The 18961-nt window shown below is 39.7% G+C and overlaps 2 protein-coding genes across 2 annotated transcripts in view; one reads left to right on the top strand and one right to left on the bottom strand.

Annotated features, from left to right (window-relative positions):
- The window catches only part of unc13a (unc-13 homolog A (C. elegans)), a 40829-nt gene extending 37381 nt beyond the window's left edge, over positions 1 to 3448 (top strand). Inside the window, exon 44 of the mRNA XM_086161269.1 lies at positions 49 to 3448. Coding sequence (XP_086017395.1) covers positions 49 to 337 — 289 coding nt within the window. The 3' untranslated portion in view covers positions 338 to 3448. The remainder of the gene's footprint in view (positions 1 to 48) is intronic.
- Positions 1418 to 18909, bottom strand: LOC147225775 (unconventional myosin-Va). Its single transcript, XM_086161268.1, has 35 exons — positions 18883 to 18909; positions 18195 to 18305; positions 17347 to 17515; positions 16492 to 16636; positions 16252 to 16408; positions 16026 to 16169; positions 15795 to 15876; positions 15174 to 15281; positions 14880 to 14992; positions 13696 to 13964; positions 13490 to 13571; positions 13155 to 13295; positions 12786 to 12917; positions 12595 to 12678; positions 12396 to 12503; positions 12184 to 12281; positions 12014 to 12100; positions 10494 to 10814; positions 9687 to 9843; positions 9348 to 9587; positions 9061 to 9270; positions 8309 to 8402; positions 8070 to 8218; positions 7759 to 7974; positions 7522 to 7622; positions 7315 to 7429; positions 6840 to 6936; positions 6591 to 6707; positions 5492 to 5637; positions 5024 to 5113; positions 4684 to 4816; positions 4308 to 4605; positions 4060 to 4234; positions 3888 to 3968; positions 1418 to 3813 (listed from the first exon to the last, which is right to left on the bottom strand). The coding sequence occupies exons 1-35, from the start codon at positions 18907 to 18909 to the stop codon at positions 3652 to 3654; spliced, it is 4959 nt and encodes a 1652-aa protein (XP_086017394.1). The 3' UTR covers positions 1418 to 3651.
- Positions 18910 to 18961: the final 52 nt, after the last annotated feature.

Genomic DNA, 18961 nt, shown 5'->3' on the forward strand with positions numbered 1-18961 from the left:
GAAAGTGATCGTACGGGCACGATTATATAACTCTGTGCTTCTCTGCAGCACCCTGAGCAACGAGGTGGGTCCCGAGTGCTATGAACTGCAGGTGTGTGTGAAGGACTACTGCTTTGCCCGAGAGGACCGCACAGTGGGGATGGCAGTTCTGCAGCTGAAGGATGTCGCCTCCAAAGGCAGTGTAGCCTGCTGGCTGCCACTGGGTAAACGCATCCACATGGATGAGACGGGTCTCACCGTGCTGCGCATTCTCTCTCAGCGCAACAACGACGATGTGGCCAAGGAGTTTGTCAAGCTCAAGTCTGACCAACGTTCAGCGGAGGAGGGACGCAGCTAAAATGCTGAACCAACATGTCTGTAGGTCAATCAGATGTTACTGGCCTTGAGCTCTCCTGGGCCACTGCTAGCCACTGCCCCGATGACTCCGTGTTGTAAAGTGTCACCACACATCCAGTGCTGTAAATACATTCAAACGGGAGTGACAATGTTTAAAAAAAAAAAAAAAGCATAATTCTAATTTTCTTCAAAAGACACTAGCGTCTTTATCATCACAACTATTTCAAACATCTTTCCAATGAACAATTAAAAGTTTACACATTTAGAGTAGCTGCATTCCTCCAGTCATAGAGGTCAAGCCATCACATACGAGGATCTCTCACGCAGTCACACATACACACACAAACTAATCGACTGGTCAGGGAGTGAAATATCTAGAAGCCTTTCTTAGCATTTTCAATTTCTTTCTAATGTCTACCTTTTTACTTTACCTCCCCTGATGCTCCAAATCCTCTTGTGTCCTTCTTTGGCCTGCACCCACTCCAGAAAGGGAGCGCAAATGCCAAAAGATAATCACTGAAATATGCCAAGACCAGCCCGAAGCACAAGAGGACCAACTGTCCAGCTCAAACAGAAACAACAGGTGAAAGGCCTCAAACATTCCAAACCACAGGAGGGTTACACACATTCGGAACAAAGCACTATTTAGTTTGATTTTGAAAAGACAGATATTTATTCAATAGTTTCTTCCAAATTATATTTATATTCAAAGTGTTCTATATATAGATATGAAGGATATATGTAAAGCTATATAATGCAGGATTATTTGATGGACATGTGGGACTTGAAAGATTGTCTTTGTCTGTCTACCCTGTAACAGAGCACACTGCCTGACACCCTCAATGCCTTCTGTCTTGTTGACCCTCGTATAGCGTCTGTGTCCTGTATAGAGAGATTGATCTGATGTAATTCATCAGAATGAACTGTAATGTGTGCGGGAGAGTGACCTGGAGTGAGTGTTTGTGAAGCACATGTGAAAAATGTTGACCTCATGTCACCACCTGTGTTGCCTGTTACCTGCAAATGTAACCACAGAAAGCCACCGCAAGCAAAAATCGTCATCGCCCGAAACGGGGGAGGTGGGGGGGGACTGTTCATTGTCTGAACAGACTCACTAGAATTCCTAAGTGTCTTGACTTCAACTGAAAGGTGCATCTTATGACTGTCACCCTACATCTTTTTTTTGCGTTACTGCAGACATTCCAGACAGCCCTGTACTGCCATGCCATGTGCAGTTGTGCTCGACATGCACGACAGACTTCATATTCATAAATAATGACCCAACCCACCCCAGGAAAAGCACAAATCACTAATGACCCAACACTCATTACCCCTTAGATCTAGCTGCAGGTGCAGTTTCCCCAAGTCAGAGCCAGATCTCTGCTGAAAAGGCTATAGATCATGAGGAGGGTCTGTCCAGGTCCTCTGGGTTTCAGTTTAGTAGTCATAGAAAGCACAGGGCCTTTGCAGCACCAATCACAAAATAGCACGACCTGTATTTCTTGTATTAAAATAGCATGACCTGTGTTTCTTGAAATCGCTATTTATTGAATCATGGGATTTACAACACAACACTTCTCATCAGATTAAGGTATGACATATGCTGGTTAATTATTAAATCAAAATTTAATTTGTTATTGGGGATCAGTTAAACATGAAGCCCCAATGTTTTGCAATTGAGAGTCTGAATATCTCAGAAGCCAATGAATGACCTTAAAAAGGATTATCTTAAAGTCTATGTTATTATTTGAAGTACAGAAAGAGTCAGGCCAAGGAAATACTGACAGCATTCCTGAGGATAACAGGGTGTTTTTTTCTATTATGTCCTTTTTATCAATTCACCGGTGATGACCCCTCCCACACTTGGCATTGTCCGAAAATGAAAAAGCCCGGCCTCTTTTCAACAAGGCGTTTGAACACTCTATGCATCTATTCTATAAAATCGATGTAGACGAGTCATTTTTGAAGCAGTCTTATAATGTTTACATTGTGGATTATTATATTTGTGACATCAGCACAAGTATTTGTCTGATATGTTGTGAATGCTCACTAGTATGACGGGCCAGATGTCACAGCTCCAGTCGAGACTGAAATTGTTTGAACAGCTTTTCGGCACAGACCTAGCTCATAAACAGAACAGTCGGCAGCCGTTGTCATCTACAGGCTTTTGTAAATGGCTCAGATGTAACTAATTATCTGACTATCTGAACTGAACTTTTCTGCACTTTTGTAGACCTGACTTTTACTCTTGACTGGCTGGGTAGTAGGTAATTATGGGTAAACCCATCTGGAAATGTAGCTACGATGATAGATACTTAAGGGCTGTATACATGCCAGAGATTTACAACTGGTTTAAGCAATTTGTACAAAACCTGATACCAGTTGAATTAGTTCTGCCATTTACGCTAGCTGTGTAAAATAAAAAATATATGTAAACAAAAACAAATCTGAGCATGTCACTCTCTGGTGTGTAAGGCATTCAAACAGAGCATCTGATAAGTTTTTGAATAATATGAGCTCATCAGTCACATAGCTGGGAATGCCACGAAAAATTCTATACTGCTGTTGACAATGATAATTCGGTCAAGAGAATTCTTCATTTTTCAGAAGCTCTGTTTACTCGTTGGGGGAATCCGTCTGGGAACTGAGACTGAATTGCACACAGAAACAGAGGATCAGGACAGATGAAGAAGCACAATGAAAAGCACACAGATCCAAGCGGACAGAAATGCATGTACAAATGTATCCTACTGAACAGACCACCAAGTGACTCCAGTCCTGTACTTCCAGAAACGGTGCATGATAGGAACAATAACACAAAAGAACAAATGTATTGTGCCAGCACGCATAATTATTTGATGTTATATTGTTGTTTACTTTATTTTGATATTTCATTATTTCTTTCTATTTTTCAAATGTTTGTGAATATATAAATATGTATTACTGATGATGTGTAGTGGTATAAAGTATTAGCATGAGAATTTTTTTATACATGAGATGTTTCTAATTTTCTTTTTTTTTAATTCTGGTTGTTCTTATTGAGGACTGAGGTTACTGGGACTGCAGTCTCATTGTGTTTCTGCTTCCAATAAAAGATGAAAAACTGATGAAATTGATGAAATTACTTTGTATTCCTTAAACTCTTAATTACTTAATTTCTAGCTACAAGAGTTATAAAACTATTACAGAGTTTGGGAAACTGATGCATCTGCTGCTGATTAAGTGACTGGTTACAAAAAAGATATGCTTTGAAAAAAATACTTTGGTGTTTCGGTAATCAATGATTATAATCAAGAGGCACATTGGCACATTGTTTTAGGCTTTATGCAGGAAGGAGATCTTAAGGGAGTCTGGAATGACCAGCTGATCTGCATGGAGGTTGGGTGAAGTCTGGTGGGGGAAGGTGACAGGAAACACTTTCCTCACGTCCATTAGAAGCTTTGAAGGCTGGCCATCGGAGCGATTTTTATGGAGCCCCTATAGTGAAGATAGAGGTGTGACATGGCCTTCTAAGGAGAGATGAAGACTGAAGTAATATTTGCAGGCGTTACCTGGACAGTACGGATGAAATTCATTGTGACTCGTTCATCAAGGTCACTGCTGGGGGTGTACAGGGTCAGAATCTTGACAATCTGTAAAAACAAACAAGGAGTGAACGCCTTCAATTGACCAAAAGTGCAGAGTGAAATCCTCTACTGGTCAAACGGAGAAGGAGGGACCCACCTGCTGGGTGGAAAGAGCAGTGCAGGTTTGCAAAAGAGCCTTGGCATCTGCCTCTGTCCTTTTTCCAGCCTGCAGTAACTGAGTTGCCTGAATGAGGGGCTCTAGTGTGTCCAGAGCACCACCTGTCTGAAGACCACGGCTACGCAACCACTCCTCCAGGAGGCTCACGTTGTAGCTTCAATTAACAGAAAGTGGGTAAATAAACAATTGAGTGGCTCTTGCATGGGTCCTTCTAAGTGGGCTTTTACCGTATTTGCATGCCTCGACTCCAGCTGCAAACATCTGTCCTCAGCAGTAGAGCGTTGAGGGCTGAGGCAGCGATGAGATAGGTGAGCTGCTGGAAGGCTCGCTCCATCAGGGTGTGAGGCAGATCCTGATAGGACAAGGCAGCGTGAAGTGCACCCAGCTCCCTCAGCACTGCCAGCATTGTGGGAGCTTCACCTCCTACACTCCTGAGGTCGGCAACTGCTCGCTTTCTGGAATCTCCCATCTTTATCACAGAGCCGGATAAACCCGGGATAGATTCACTTTCCAGCAGTGCAGGAACTGAGAAAGAAGACGAGGTGGTTAGAAGGGAAAAGTACATAACAAAATGCTAAAAGTATCACATATTCATAATACCACCTATGATCTTCTGCAGACGTTTCTCTACGATAGAGATTAGTTGCTGATAAGCCTGGATCCGTAGGTCACTCAGTGTGCAGATTAAGTCACTCAAGTCAAAGGTGAGTGCGGTCACTTGTTCTGGATCAAGAGTCTTGCAAAAATCATAAACCACACAAGCTTTTAAACAACAAATCCTTTCCGCCCACAAAATCTAAAAAAAAAACTACAGCAGGAGTAATTGTGTTTCTCTGAGAGTACTTGTATTACCAGACATCCATGAAAGTACATACATATACAAGGCCTAGTTTGTATCAAATATTGATTTTTGATTTAAATTAAAAATTAAGTTTCATCTTACCTGTTCCGATGAATGCTGGCTCAACAGGTCGTGAAACAGGCAGACATTTTTCAGCCACAAAGCTGTCATGTTTACATCATTACTATGTTTCTGCAGCAACACGTAACAGGAAAGGAAGGTTAGACTCACACGCAATCAGCTGACCAAATGTTTTAGATTTTTAATATTAAATAGAATACGTCATTGGTGATGTAGCACAAACAACACAGTCAGAAGAACCAAACCCTCACTTTTAGATCAAAACTTTAACTTAACTGTGCTGCTAATACTTGAGAATTTTTTAACCTTCACCGTACAACTTAATGGAGTATTTTTTCCTCTAGTAGAAGAATTGACCGTGGCCTCCTCCTAGATTATCAGTTATGAAACTAATGTAGGTCAAAGCAGTCAGTGACAATGTAAGGAACGTCAGTGGCCTGACTTCCCAGCTGCCATATGGTGCACCAAACAGGTCCAACCCCAGGTTACCTTCACAGTTGCTTTCATAGCCGTGACAACCGTGCTGCAGAGAGAGCGGGCACGAGTTTGATCTCCACTGCAGTCAGCCTGGCGAACACACAGAAATAGCACACTGGCTGGCAGACCAGGACACAGGGCGCTGTCTGCACGGATGTCTGAAGCAAAGACAGATAGGGCAGTGAATTAACAAGGCCAAGTCCCATTTCTCAACAATGGAGAAGTTCAGGTGTCCTTATGAGTTAGACAAATGAAGTGTGAATTATCTAAAGACTATATACACCTTTGCTAATAATTGCTCAGCAAACTGGTGAATCTGAAATAAGTCAAAACAACACAAGTCATGAAAGTCATCAAGTGTGTTTTCACACATACAATTTTGAGATATGTGGACAATCAAATACTGGCTGTGAGGCAATTTGGGGTGTTTGAACACACTATGAACCAAGAAAAACTGTTTTCATGATTTAAATCCAATCATTTAGGCGTCGTCCAAAGACATTGCTTAAAGGTTTCTCACTTTTGGGACATGCACAGATATAGTAATGTATAACAATGGGCAACGTGCTAATGGGCTTTAGAAGGCTTCCCTATAATCTTAAAGCTGTTTTTGAACGAAGGATTTTTAACAGTACAAATCACCTGACCAATGATAACACCCTAACTCCAGTAATTATTGGTTTATTATCATGTGCTTCAACAGGCTCATCAATAAAACCAGGTAGTTTCCATCCACCTTGATAAACCAAAGTAGGGAAATTCAATAAGAAAGTATCATAAATTAATTTCATGTGCCAATGAACAGCACAGAGCAGGTCATGTGAGACATATTATGACTTACTGTCTAGGTAGCTAACATCAACAAGATAATGTAGAAGTACATTGTATGAGATTCCTGTAAATTTAATCAAGGAAAACCTGACCACAATACAATCCTCCAATGTTAAACAATATAATCACTGAATATTGCAGATGCTTTACAATTCAGCCAATTTATAACAATAAGAATACGAATAATACATACATCAAGAACGATAATCTTAAACAGGACATCCTGTTCACTAGTAGTGTGAATATTTTTAATTCTACTTTCCCGCATTATCAGTCTCACCAGTTATGAGCGTCTTGATGAGCTTTGTTTCATCTCTTTTCTTGCATTCAAGCAAACCAGTTACTGGTCTTTGCTGAGACGAACAGGAGCCATCTGAGGAAGGAACAGATGGGACGACTGGGACGGAATGATAAAATAACAAAATCATATTTGGGCAAGGCTTGTGTCTGTTAAGTGCATGAAAAATGAAAGAATTAAATGCATAAAAGAAATCCAGTATTTTTGTTTGAGCAAATATGAAAATCTCACCCTGAGTCAAGAGTCGTCTGAGTGTTACAGTGTTCCTGAGTTCCTTCAGCTCCCTTTTCAGCCTCACACACTCCTGGTCTTTGGCCTCCACTACATCCTGAACACAAATGTCTTTTTTACAAAGAGCCTGAAAACAAACAAATAAACTTTTAATTTTAACTTTCAGGCTATAAGTTTGTAGATAACACTGATCAAATAAGAAATAAATCAAGTTGATTGGAATATAATCATTACAAGACAGATACTGGTATTTGAAATAAAGTGAAATACAGTATTGTTTAAAATGTTATGATTTTGAACATTGAATGGGATCATTTGTCTGGGTAAATTCCAGGACATAGGACTTTTACATCCTCATTTTCTTTTTAATTGAAAACCAGTCAGCTGCTTCCCACAAAATCTTCAATATTTTTCCAGGAGTGTGATAAGCTTGACATAGAAACATAATACCATCAACCGCTTTGAAATTCCGCACCTGTCGCCAAGAGGCAGAGGAAGATGATAAGTTTGCTTGTCTGAGCTGAAACCTCAGTGCCTCCAGCTCCTCCTCCCACTGACTGCGTTGATGAAGCAGCTGGCTCTCCAGGAACCTGAAGCAAAGAGCCAGAGACAGAGGAGTCCCTGTTAAAGTACCAATGATGATGGTAATACTGGTGACAGATACAACTGAGGACAAACTGACTTGTTGGCTACTCGCACTGCGTCATAAGCGTGTCCCAGGTCCTCTGCTGTCATCTTTACAGCAGGATCTTTGGTCACGTCCATCTTCTGCATCAGGCGGTCCTGTAAGTCCAAAGATGAACAGTCTCTTTGAAAGAAAACTTGATGGAAATATGTAACAGGAAAATTGTAAGCACCAGATTAGGTGTGTGCAGCTAAATGTAAAAATTCAAGATGAAAAAAATGATTCTGGTTTTACCATTGGGGATTCTAGACTCCACAGCGTGACCCTTCCTTCACCAGAGGGAGACGTCACATTTATCCGGCGGACCTCTTCCGGGGAGGGGAATGTTGATGGAAAAGGTGACAGGGACAGAGGAGAGAGAGACTGCGGTGACAGTAATGTTGGGGAGGGACTGAGAGGCTCCAGGCTAAGACTCTGAGATGAGTCTGTCCTTCGGTAGCTTCGGCTGTTCTGTTATGTGCAAATAAATTACTTGTCAAAATATATCTCGGACCAGCTAGTGTGTCAGTGAAGCAATTCAAAAATGTTTGTTTGCTGTTTCCAACCTCATTGAGCCAACTCATCTCTCGGAGGTTGTCGTATCTCTGCTCCAGTCTGGTGAACTCTCTCAGCAGGCCCTGATATTTCCTCCTCTCCTCATCCAGCTCCGTCTTGAGCTCTGCGCTGGCCTGAGACACAGCCCGCTGCACACACTCTGCACACATAAGCACGAGCGAGGCAAGTAACAGGTCAGACACACAGCATTCAGGAAAAAGCCGCAGTGATACGGGAGAACAGAACATACCATCTTGTGTATTTTCTTGTTCCAGTAAGCGTGCAGAGAGGCATCTTACTTCTTTGCTAAAATTATCTTTTTCTTTCCGCAGGACTTCCACTTCCTTAAAGAATTAAAGATACTTGTCAATTAACAGGGGGGTATAATGAACAAGAGCAGCTGCACATAGGGAGTTTCCAGTAAAAGATCTTTTCACATCATTCAGTCAGTTCAATCACAGCTCAAATGATAAATACCACTAGAGGGCGATGCAACTTTCTCTTTTGTTTTTTGTTTTTTGGCTTGACCGATCTGGTGTAGAACTCAGTGCGTTGTTAAAGGGAAAAATTGATGACTTCAGTTGAAGAATGACGAAAAACTTAGCAATTGAATGGACAATTAAAAAAATAACTGATATAATTTTAACTGATAAATTTTAGGGACATCAGATTTTGTTTGGGTCTCACTGGTCTGCAATAAACTGAAAAAAAAACATCTAAATTTGTGTTTACATGAAAATGCAAATAGGATCGTAAAGAAAAAAATATGAGAAAGAAAACACAGTTTACATACTCTGAAAAGCATAAAAATGACATACAGACCAGTTTTTTTTAAATTAAATATATACTGAATTATTTGAATTTGACCCACTGTGTTATCTATCAAACTAAATTACGATTTAACAATTGAATATCTTGAAAGTCAATATAAACCTATCATGCACCAAGTTTTGGTAATAAATAATGAACAGTTTGAACGTCTTCCTTGGCAGTGTGGCCTACTTCTGAGAGCTGAAGGATCTCCTGGGCCGCCTTTTCCTCGGCTCTCCTCCTCTCCTCCGACTCCTTCTCGCTGATGATGGTAGAGGAAGGAGGCATCTCCTGTTTCTGACTCTCCAGCTTCTGAATTTTTGCCCTCAAACCCTCGAGCTCTATGCTGACAGCCTCCCGCTCCGACTGCAAAGTGTCTCTCAGAGAAGCACTTTCTCTCGCCTACAAAGACACAGGTTCATGCACTGATGGGAAAATGCTCTCGCGATGAGAGGATCGAATCCCAAGCCTTCACCCACCTCCTTATCAGCTTTCAGCTGCAGCTGCATCAGTTTGACCTCCATGCCCTTGTTGAGCTCTCTGTACCTCTCGACCGAGCGGGCCTCAGTCTTTAGCTTCAGCAGTTCTCTCCTGGCAGCCTTACGGCGTAGACAGCACTGCATGAACACCACCGCTGCACGTACTCTCATGTACGCCTGCCTCGCCAACCAGCCTCGTACCCTTGCTTGGAGCAACACGGCGGCCCGTGCTGCCACCAGCTGATAGAAGAGAATACTGTTTCAGCAGAGCTGCAGTTCCTGTCAGAAACTTGCATGCTCTTTTCCAGTAGATGGCTAAGGATGATGCTGTTTACAGACCAGTCTGTATCTTCTGCGGGTCAGGGTGCCCCTGATGAACGCCTGCATGATAATGGTGGCCTCTCGGACCAGGAGAAACAGCCGTCTGTCCACCAACATACGGTAGGTTTTTTGGATCACCAGAGCAGCCTTGTTGTAGCGAAGCATAAGAGCCAAGCTGAGGAATAAACAGGATGACAGATTAAATGAAAGCTGTTGAAGAAGAGACTTTATTGAAGACAGTAAAACCAGCAGCAGCATTAATGTGGGAGAAATTACTTGGTGAAATATCAGATCTGTCATCAACCCCCTTTACTGGCATCATGTTCCTGTTACAACAGTTAATCAGAATTAAATTGAATGTCAATTTTCATAACAAATACATGACTGGATCATTTTACTGAAGAATGAAATGTCTCCATTCTCTGCTTCTAGTTCCTCAAATGTGATTTTTTTTAACCACAGCAGCTCTACTTTCCCTATTCCATCTAACATCTATCAAAATACAATTAAATGTAAATAGTCTATTTAGGGGGAATTCTTTGGTGTCAAATTTGAGGTGGAAAAAAAAATGTAATTGATTCTACTTGATCTCGAGACAATAACTAAATTCAATTCAATTCAGTTCTGTTAAAACCATGTAATCTGGCTTCAATGATGCTGTTTTGAATTTTCTTCCTTTCTTTTGTTCTCTCATTTTCTGTCCTTTCTCTCTCTCGATTTTGCTTTCCCTCACACACACACACACACACACACACACACGCACACACACACGCACACACACACGCACACACACACACACACACACACACACACACAAACACGCACCGTCTCGCATGAGCTCCTCTGCAGTATTTCTGTAAGGTAACAGCTGCCCGCAGTGTTCGGATGTAGCTTGTCCGTGCCAGCCATCCTCTAACACAACTCTGGATGATCACAGCAGCCCCTCGTAGTCTTTCATCCCTTAGACGCTCCAAAAAGGCCACCTGGCCAGCCCGAAAAAATACTTTGGTCTTGCCAAAGCAATACTGGTCAGTATCAGGAATGAGTTGAGGGAGAGCCTCCCGGCACAATTCCATGGCCTGCTCGTGATGTAGGGCCCCTCGCAGCAGCAGGTGATATCTGCTGAAGAACTCCTTATATGTCCATCTAGAACATTGTTTAGAAATGATAGATTTTATAAGTATATTTCTCTATCTGCATCTTTATTTCTGTTATGTCATCAGTAGTTAAAAGGAATAGATGTAAAAGAATCTTAAAACATGATATGGCATTTCAGGGAACATTTATATGACTGGAAATCTTGCTGTTACAATTTGGAGGTAGTTAAAACCTTTTATGTTGGGGCATTTCATGAAATTGAGTATGTAGTGATACCTAATATCAAAATATTATCCCCTCTAAAATATTGGTGTTTGTCATTTGCTTGTTCTGGAGGTTTTTGTATTACACTGCTAAGTATTGCATATCGCATATATATTACCAAACTTAAACACCTATGCAGATTTTATAGATTCTCGATCCACATGTATAGAGCTGAATAAATGTATCTTATCAACATGATCTAAAGAAATAAAACGATGAAATAAATCCTCCGAAATAAATCTGACTTAAAGCCCAAAACAGGGAAAAATAGGCTTTCAAATCCCAACAACTCTCAACTCTAAACTCAACAGCAGGTGCATTTTAGTCAACTTTTTATTGTGAAATCAAAAAATAGAATATCGGGCCATTCACTGCAAAAACTAATGTTTGTATATAGTCAGTAAAATTAGTATAACACTAAGTTATACTGGGAAAACCTGTATTGTCCAACAGCTGTCAACTGGCCTGTTGTACCGACAGAACATTTGTGAAAAACACACTCGGCAATGTAGCTCACTAAGGAAAGTGTAATGGAATTTTATCCCTTTTTTACCAAACCAAAGACGCAGAGTATATGGAGAAATATGGATAACTGAGCATGCTCATTGGTAATGTTGCCACCCATGAAGCATGGCATAAAGATTAAAAAACAATAGGTTTACTTTTAGACCAATCAAATGTGGACTTCCAAGCAGAATGGCTTAATTAATTTTGACAAATGGGTATTGGATGGATAGCACTGATATTACTTCTTTTTTTTTTGCAACAATGGAGATACCTTCAGTCCAACTTGAGCCCCATTTAGATAATATCAAAGCATCATTTTGAAGAAAAGACACACATTCTCCTTCAACATTGAAGCCTCCCATGCTTCTCTGTCATCAGTGTTAGAGAGGATATTAATTGTAGCATAGCTGTTGGTGCCATGACTTATAAGAAATTTCAAAAGCAAATGATATGACTGTCCAGAAAATACCCAATACCTGGATGGATAACCAGCAGCGCTGATGTGAATTGTCTCCAATATCCCACATGCTCTGAGCTGCTGGACTGTCCTCTGAGGGTCAAACCTAGGAGGCACATTCTGTTGAGTTGCTGAGATTAAAAACATTGTTGATATCTATATATTTGATCCTCTCAAATAAAGACTCACATAAATGGTTGTTTCAGGTCATTGGGCTTAATGCAGCGCACATAGTGAGGAGTGGTGCCGTTGAGCGTTTCCATCAGCATCTGTAAGGATTGTCGGAACTGTCGGCCACAATTGCAGCCCGCCAAAGTGAAACGAAACAACATTTTGAAAATCAAAGAGAAAATACTGGCAGTGAAGCATTAATCTAGTCACTGAAAGCTGTAACAGTTCACCTGAAAGCCCACTGTCTGTTTGTGTGCTCTTTTCCCAGAGTGGATGCTTCCACTGGAGACAGAGGGTGAGTTCCTTTCCAGCTGGAACAACTCTGCCACCAGCTCTGACTAACACAAACACAGACACGCAAACACATTAACATGAGGCAAGTCTTCACAAAGAATTGATTGTTGGCCTTTTATACATGCCCATCTGTACCTGACTTGCTTTAAGAATTTTAATGAGTTCCTCGAAGACAGTGTCTCGATTCTTTTCTAAGAAGCCGTCACATTCATATTGCACCTGAATTAGTGAGAAATATTAGCTCCAAAAATTAATAAAGCAGGACATTATCAGTTTTAATGGGAGAGATGTGTACTTGGAAATTGAAACTCGCAGGTATCATTCACCGTGTCAGCGAAGTGTAGAACGATAAAGGCGCTGTTGGACATGCGAGGTTTGCGGAAGTGAGAATGGGGTTTGCTGGTCACATGCTGGTCGTACAGCTTTCGAACCCAGCTCTCATCTGAGCCTTTTGGCATCTAAACAACACCACAGGAAAACAGCTCTGGCATGAAGTCATTGGAACTCATCTCTGTGCTAAGCAATAAGAAACATGCATTTCACATTATTTTATAATTTTTTTTTTTCGGCATGGTTGCATTGTTTTCACTGTTTTTTGTTGCATGGTGAAAATTGCCAGTAGCAAATGCGTAAATGTGGGTTAAGGTGGTGGAGGTGGAAGAGAAGGGAGATGAGAGAAGAACATCGTGGCTGACCCTGCACTCTTCATCTAACAGATCGAACAGTCCCATTTGCCCCTCAATCAGATTTATACAATGCTGATTGTCGCTGAACATGATCCTGGTCCAGGCCAGCCCCTCCTGGATGTACTCCTCCTGCTCCAACTGGAACACATGCTGCGGACGCAAATGAGCAAGACAAAAAACTTAAAGCTCTAGAGAAAGTGATAATGAATTCAGATCGTAGAATGAAACTCATCAGCTAATAACATCATGGTTATTTTCTTTATAACTGGGATGGACACTAAATAGCTTTTGGTTACTGGCAGGCAATTGTTGCCATGCTGCCAAACTAACTTCACATGACCTACCCTGTTAAACTGCTGTTGAAGTTTTTCATTTGCATAGTTTATACAGAACTGCTCAAAACTGTTCCAATCAAAAGTTTCAAACCTGCCACACAGAAAAAAACACAGGTAAGACTTGTCGGTTTGTCTGTCAGCTGTCAATAATACCAATGATATTGATGCGATAATTCAACTTTTTTCAACCACTAAGCCACAGCTGACCGACATACCCATAGATGTCGAGCACCCCTGTGTAAGATTTAGCCCGACTGCTCTCCATGCGCAGGGCAGAGTTGAGCCTCTGGACAATCCATGTAAACATCTGGCCATAAATATGTTTAGCCAGAGCATCTCTTACTTCTAGGGCCTGCGGCCTGGATAGAGACTTAATCAGCATCTCTCCACCCACAGCCAGCCTGCGGTGGCACAGCCAGTAGGCCACCTGAGGGCCCTCAACCTCTAACAGTTTGGAGAAGAGAGCCAGATAGCAGTCGTCTGCCTGAGGAGACATAAACCAGAGCAGGGTGACAGGGGAGGTGGGTTACAAGATGATTTTCAGAAATTAAATTTAATTGAGAAATTAGTCTGTTTAAGCTTGAACAAATATCAACATATATTTAATTTTAATTTTAACAATTTGCAAATTCCTTTCATCTCTTCTCAGCAAATTGAATCTGTTCTGTTCTGTTTTTTTTATCTTTTCTTCTTTTATGTAGGAAAAGTAAAAATTGTTCCTGGAAAAATAGCAACATCATATAAAAATTTGCGAAGGTATTATATACAGCTCAAAAAATAAAGGGAACACTCAAAAAAACAAAATGTAACTCCAAGTCCAACTTTTCACTGAGGAAGCAACACTGATTCATTCTGACTTCTTTTAAGGACATTACATCAACGTTGGATCAGCCTGTAGTGTGTTTTTCCACTTTAATTTTGAGTCTGACTCCAAACCCAGACCTCCATAGGTTAATAAATTTGATTTTCATTCATCATTTTTGTGTGATTTTGTTGTCAGCACGTTCAACTATGTAAAGAACAAAGTATTTAATAAGAATAATATTTCATTCATTCAGATCTAGGATGTGTCCCTTTATTCTTTTGAGCAGTGTATAAAAAAAATCAGACAGATATACACATATATATATAATAAAATATTTTAATTAAAATGCTAAAATTTAATAAAAATAAGCTTGCGTTTAAAAATAATGTTGTTCAGAACTGGGTGAAGAAGAAGATTAATCGCCACAAAAACAGAAAGAAATTAACCTTGAAATAAATGAATAACCTTTACATTAAAAAAACATTAGAAACAAATGCCATTTATGCCAAACTAAGACTATTATTGCTTTTGTGTGGCATGTACTTTATTCCCCTCCACACGGTCAGCAGAGGACAGTGAAGATAAATGTCTTACATCAATATAACTGCAGTCTGAGCTTCTCCCACCAGTATGGATATTGAGGTTTCCCAAGTGCAACACGGCTGCCACGATACTGAAGAGCTCCATCTGTTGATCGGGCTGCACACCTGCAGTTTCAATATTACAAAAATAAAAAACAGAAATAAAAGGTTTCACTATCCCTACAAAAACTTGGGACAATTAGAACTAAACCCTAAAGATTTTTATTTTGTGTGTGTGTGTGTGTGTGTGTGTGTGTGTGTGTGTGTGTGTGTGTGTGTGTGTGTGTGTAAGTGCGTGATTTTCTACCCAGGATGGTGAAAGCATGGCGAGTGCGTTCCAAATCCAGCAAATCATCGGTGCAGGGAATGTTCATGTCTCCTCCCTGTTTGGTGAAGTGGAAACGCTCCGGAGCATCTGGGAAGGACACACACAGTCTAAGAGAGATGACCAAAAAATTTTAATTTCATTAATTTTACTTTTATTTATTTCAGTATCCTTTCAAAAGAGCTGTTTCAATGATAATCTTGGGTTATTTTGTATTTTCCATATAAAGAATTATAACAGTTTGAAGGACACCAAGTAGTTGTATATAGTTGTTTATAACAAATTATTATTTATGTTTGGGTTCATTTGGGTTCATTTTCACCTTTTGAAAATTACGTTTTAATTCTGTCTAGAATTTTATTTGCTTATAGTTGTCACTTTTTTATTTTCAATGTTTTCACTTTTTTTTATTGAGCAGAATGTGGCAGAGGTTGAGTGTGAGTAAATGCCTGTGTGGGCTCAGGTGGAAGGTTGAATTGTACGTTATGTTTTATTTATATATAAATTGCTAAAAGCCTATTTCATTATACAAGCGATGATGTGGTATGTGCTAAATAGTGTGATGAAAACATACTGAGAGGAGCTGCTGTGATTTATTCTCACCCAGTTTGAAAGGTCTCATTTCAGGGAGCTCTCTGGAGGCACACAGTTGATAGAAGATGTGATAGTTTCTCTCTGATAAAGTCTAATGTAAATTTAAAGAAAAGGTGTAATAAATACACTTTACAATACAGAACAAAAATGGTTGAAGCAAATGCCTTTCAAGTTTAAACTATCACGTTATTATGGTCTATCAGGCTGATATAATATTGTCTACTTAGCAGATGAGGTTACCTGAAAAACAACCCTTGATTTCTCCAGCAAATATGTTCTCATGTTTGCTCCAATAATATCCCCCTTCCTGCCAAAGCCAATATCAATGTATTTTCCAAAACGACTGCTGTTGTCATTTCTGGTGGTTTTGGCATTCCCAAAAGACTGGAGGCAAGAACACATAGTTAAATGATTTATCCAACATCATGAAAACATTATTGAGATGTCCTGATGAAACATCTATTACCTCCATAATAGGATTGGAAGCAAGGACCTTCTCCTCCACACTAGTCTGCCGTGCTGCCCCTCCAACTACAGCAAAGTACCGCATGGTGAGTCTCGCTGAGACTGTTTTCCCAGAGCCCGACTCCCCACTGATTATTATGGACTGATTCTTTTCCTCCCTGCATTTGCAGACCGTGAAACTATTGGCATCCTGTACTTTGAAGCCTCACTGAAACATTAGCAACAGGACATGACCTCTGACCTTATCATCATGCAGTAGGCCTCCTCCGCCACAGAGAAGATGTGAGGCTCCATATCAGCAACATTCTGCCCACTATAAGCGTCTATCACCTCCTCTCCGTAAATGGGGAGCTCATCATAAGGATTAATGGCCACTAACACGATACCTGTGAGGGCCGACACGAGTGTGAATGAGACTTAACGAAGAAAAAAACAGCAATCAAATAACTGTGGTTGTAATTCAACAATGTGAAGATGTCTTGTAAAATATTAAACCTAAATGTTTAAAAAAAGGACGATTTTCGGTCCAGAGTGTTAAAAAATATTACTGAATATTCCCAGTAGGGCTACTTAAACGGAAGAATTTACATTTTCTGACTTAGATGACATATTCTTTATGATTTCAAGATTTTGAAGGAGTGCCAAATTACCGTTATAAAAAATATCTATTTTAAAAAGATATCTATAAAAACTGTGGAGCAAGAAATTAGAATAGAATTCATTAACTTATGACAGCATGGGTATACATTAATATAAATTATATACATTTAGGGCAAGATAACACAAAAATTAATGTAAATTATATCAATTTATAACATTAATTTATGACAAATGAGATGAAAAATAAGTAAGCTATATCACAAGATAATTTTTCTAAATTTCTAATGATTACATAGACACAGGTAGCATATACACACTAATACTGCTACTCCTAGAACTACAGCTATTTCAATTGGTATAAATATTAATCCAGGAAAGTAATATAATATTATTATGTAGTTTCTCATCTGACATTTTAAAAGCTGCAGTCTTGTGCATGCATGTGAAAGCTGTAGACTTTTTTTTTTGTCTAAACAGGATCTTCTGCTCCTCTCACCACAGTATGTGTAGATACTACAGTAGTCCAGGAATCGAACCCTGAGGTTGTGCAAGACGGCAGGCTCGTGAAGGAAACTGAGCGCCGTCAGGTCATTCACACCCTCCAAGATGTCAGGGTTCCCTAGTGGAGGGAGGTCGGTGGGAGCCTCAATTGGGAGATGTATCTCCTAAAATTTTAGAAGGAAATGGTAGATCATTGTCAATTACCTTTTTCAGTCAACGGAAACATGTTGAGCGGGACACCAGCCGGGATCATTCATGTGATTTGACTGGTTATAACCATCAGTTAATCTAATTAAGAACATATCAGTTGTGCAATGATTTTTAGTTTATAGTTTATGATCAAAAGGGGAAAAACAAATCTCTTTAAATGTGGAATCACCCTGTTCCTATTACAGTTTTATCCACAATGCTCTTATTTATAAGAGCAATGCAAATAATAGATTTGAGGAGATTCAAATCATATTATTCCTCCCCTTTCTGCAAGTCGGAAAACTTGACAGCAATGAAATCAATATCATGTTTTGAATGAATATATGTAATGTTGGAGCCATCCAGCAAAAGAATTTCCTTTGGGATTAATAAAGTTCTATTCTATTCTATTCTAGTCTAGTCTATTCTAGTCTATTCTCTTCTAAAAGTAAAACAGGAACATTTTTGAGTATTTTTTCAGGACAACACAAAATGTTTCTAGCGTTTGTAACAGTTTTCATATTTCTAGAAACTGAAGAGAAAATTTAGAAAATCAGTCAACAATTTTTCAGATTAACTCTGTTATCACTGTTAATTGTTTTATATAAACTACTCCAACTGTAACTCTGACTTTTGGATAAATAAGTGCCTCACCTTCCCATTGCAAAGTTGCAGACGTAGATGTTTCTCTCCAGGACTGTAGTCCTTGAGGACACAAGCTGAAAGCCAAACAGCGTCCGGGTCAGGAATCCACACAGTTGCTCCCTAGTTTAAAATAATAAAACAACTCAAACTACTTTCAAAGAGAAAAGAGAAGCACACAGCACATTGAATACTCAAATTACATAATTTTTGGTTTTTATGTGTGAAATAGCTTGAGAACACACTTTCAGGCCCCACCCTGGCAAGATATTTGTCACCCATCAGCATAAAATGCTCTTAAACTGTGTTAACAATTAACACTGATCACCCATCTCTGAACAATTCACAGGTGACCCTCGATCTGCCCACAGGTCTAATGTGATTTTTGAATAGTCTCTTCACAAATTTAGATTTTTTTTTTGTTTTTACCATCATGAAATTTTAACTCTGTCTGGGAATATCAAGTTCAATTTGCTGACCAAAATAAAAAAGAAACAATATCATGGACAAAAAATATAAATATCACGGACATAATTAGTGGTGATACATTTTGACAAATGTCAGCTATGCTGTTTTTAAATCCATGACCCTCATTTTTTGGTTTTGATGGAAATGTTAAAAAAAATGACCAAAAATTGTGAAAAATGTTAACAAGAAAATAAAATACATCATTTTTTAGAATCCAAAAAGGCCTTCTTACCTTGCAGTACAACCGTAGTGTTTCCATCTTAACAGCACTAATGGTTTTTGAGAAGTCATCCAGAGATGACATCCGGACA

Source organism: Fistularia commersonii, chromosome 16 (assembly GCF_037954325.1).
Source record: "Fistularia commersonii isolate RoL2024-O1a breed Wild chromosome 16, RoL_Fcom_v1.0, whole genome shotgun sequence".
Classification (NCBI taxonomy): Eukaryota; Metazoa; Chordata; class Actinopteri; order Syngnathiformes; family Fistulariidae; genus Fistularia; species Fistularia commersonii.